The 2,368-nt window shown below is 41.6% G+C and overlaps 1 protein-coding gene across 1 annotated transcript in view; it reads right to left on the reverse strand.

Annotated features, from left to right (window-relative positions):
• gtpbp6 (GTP binding protein 6 (putative)) overlaps window positions 1-2,202 on the reverse strand; it is a gene marked incomplete in the record, with an annotated part of 17,926 nt that extends 15,724 nt beyond the window's left edge. Inside the window, 1 exon segment of the mRNA XM_014020227.1 lies at window positions 1,755-2,202. Coding sequence (XP_013875681.1) covers window positions 1,755-2,121 — 367 coding nt within the window.
• Between the last annotated feature and the right edge of the window lie 166 nt (window positions 2,203-2,368).

Consider the following 2,368-nt stretch of genomic DNA (forward strand, 5'->3'; position numbering starts at 1 on the left):
CTCTCATAGTTGAGGTCTACCTATGATGTCAATTACAGGCCTCTCTCATCTTTTTAAGTGGGAGAACTTGCACAATTGTTGACTGACTAAATACTTATTTTCCCCACTGTAAAGTATACCTCTTATTGGTATACTTATTGTACTGTATACTTTTTATAAACTAAAAAAGTTCCAGTTTAGTTCAAACAAGTATTAAATCAGTAGACTTTCTATTATACTACAAGTACATGGTGTCTAGTATACTTGATATTCTTAAACTTATACTCAAGTACACTTATTAAAATGAACTTCAAGTATACTACTTTTTGCTAAGGGCAAGGCTCGTGGGACAAATGTGGCCCAACARGTCATTTCATGTGGCCTGTGAGAGCTTCAAAGTCTACGCTCACTGCAGGCAAATACAACATTTGATTTTATTATGACAGTRTGAACGTGACCAATCTGAGCCAGGTACATATCTGATGTTTTTCAAAGTGACTYCAGTGTGAACGCTCATGTCACATTCCATCTGACTTTTACATCAGRSAGGTGGGSGTGAAGYATCYATAACTAACCTCGAGCCACGCTGTTTAAATCTGTGTTTACAGCTCCAAAACAGAAGTCCATTTGCTTCAACATTTTCTTTTCTTTTTTTATGTTTAGTGCAAAAAAAGTATGTAAATCAGTGTTTGGTTGATTATTTTGAGAGGAGCTGGACTCCCTGACAGCAGTGTCAGAAAGGAGGATGCTGGCAAAGCTGTGGGGAATCATGGACGATGGTTACAACACAGTAATGAGTCACATTCAGCAAGACTCATTCCATCAAAATGCACCACAGGAGCGTGTTCCTACCAGTGACCATCAAACTCTATAACTCCTCCCTAAACAAGTGAAACTAGATCTGTACATTTAACTATTTTTAGTCTTTATTTGATATTCAGTTTACTGTATTTTACCCATGACACTCACTAAACATGTGCATCATCTCTGTACACATTTTCTTAATATTTCCATTATTTTTATTGTACATTGTTTATGTGTACATAAGTSTGCTTATTTTGTAATCCTGGGGGTTTACACTTATTTTATTCTAGAGTGCTTATTTGAAATAAGAAATAAGTTATTTCTTTCCTTTCACGTGTCTCTGATCTGAACGGTTGCAGCTGTAATAATTTCCCTCAGGGATCAATAAAGAAATCCTGTTTCTGTTTTTGTCACAATGTTTCTTGGCAAATCTTACAGCAGCACCTGGAGGTACCAGAAGCTCAAAGAAAGAGTCAATAACAACAAAATAAGCTGTTTGACAGAGAGGATTTGGNTTCTTGGCAAATCTTACAGCAGCACCTGGAGGTACCAGAAGCTCAAAGAAAGAGTCAATAACAACAAAATAAGCTGTTTGACAGAGAGGATTTGGCTAATTTTTTCACATAAACCCACATCCTCAGCTCTACTGCTCATCACACATGCATGTTCCTTACAAATYTGGCACCGTTTAAATAAGAAAATYTTAGGATTTCAAACCTTATAAATGTATTGRCAAGAAGCATTGTTACAACAAATAAGTAACCTACCAAACACTAATTTACCTACTTTTWGTGCAAAGTTTATTTTAAAATAATTACATGGAGGTCTGTGTTTGAAAACTTAACGGGTCGTCATGAAGTGGATGACAACATTAGAAAATGTTGGGGGACATTATTGTTAAAACGACAGTAAAACTGGAGGCTTGCTGAGCCGAGGTCAGTTTTAGGGTGGCCCCTCATGTTGGACTCTACCGGTGGTCAGATGCTGCTTCCTGTTGCCCCACTTCACGTTCGGATGGACGATGAAGACCCGGTGCTGTCTGTCTCCGATTCCTGTAAAACCCTGCGGCGGCTGGAACAGCTCCTCCACATCACTGTCCTGCAAGACACCTTCATCCTCCTCCTCCTCGGTGTGTGTGCTGCTGGAGTCATCCTGGCRGTCCAGCCGGAACGCAGACACGGTGAACGGTCTGCACAGCAGCAGGGAGCCTGGATGRGTCCCTCCTGGATGTCTCCGGGGGGCTTGTTGACTCGTGAGTCCGCAGCGGGCTGCTGCTCTGTGACAGCTGGGTCTCTGCAGGAGAGGCAGCCGTGAATAAACCCGCCTCAGAGTCTGCATGTTTCAGAACAGAAAACGAACTTTACAGATACTTCCGCTGGTAGKTGTTGCTAGTGAAGGTGAACGAAGCACCGTCTCTTCTTGTCCTGTGAAAACTCAACACCGCCACCTGCTGGAGCGGCGGCTCTCTACAGCCTCACCCCTACTTGCGTTCCGTCTCCGCTGCGCTGCGCAGGTCGCAGCTGTGCGTATACTGTATTACAGGTGCTGGTCATAAAATTAGAATATCATGAAAAAGTAGATTTAT

Source organism: Austrofundulus limnaeus, unplaced genomic scaffold, assembly GCF_001266775.1.
Source record: "Austrofundulus limnaeus strain Quisiro unplaced genomic scaffold, Austrofundulus_limnaeus-1.0 Scaffold245, whole genome shotgun sequence".
Lineage (NCBI taxonomy): Eukaryota > Metazoa > Chordata > Actinopteri > Cyprinodontiformes > Rivulidae > Austrofundulus > Austrofundulus limnaeus.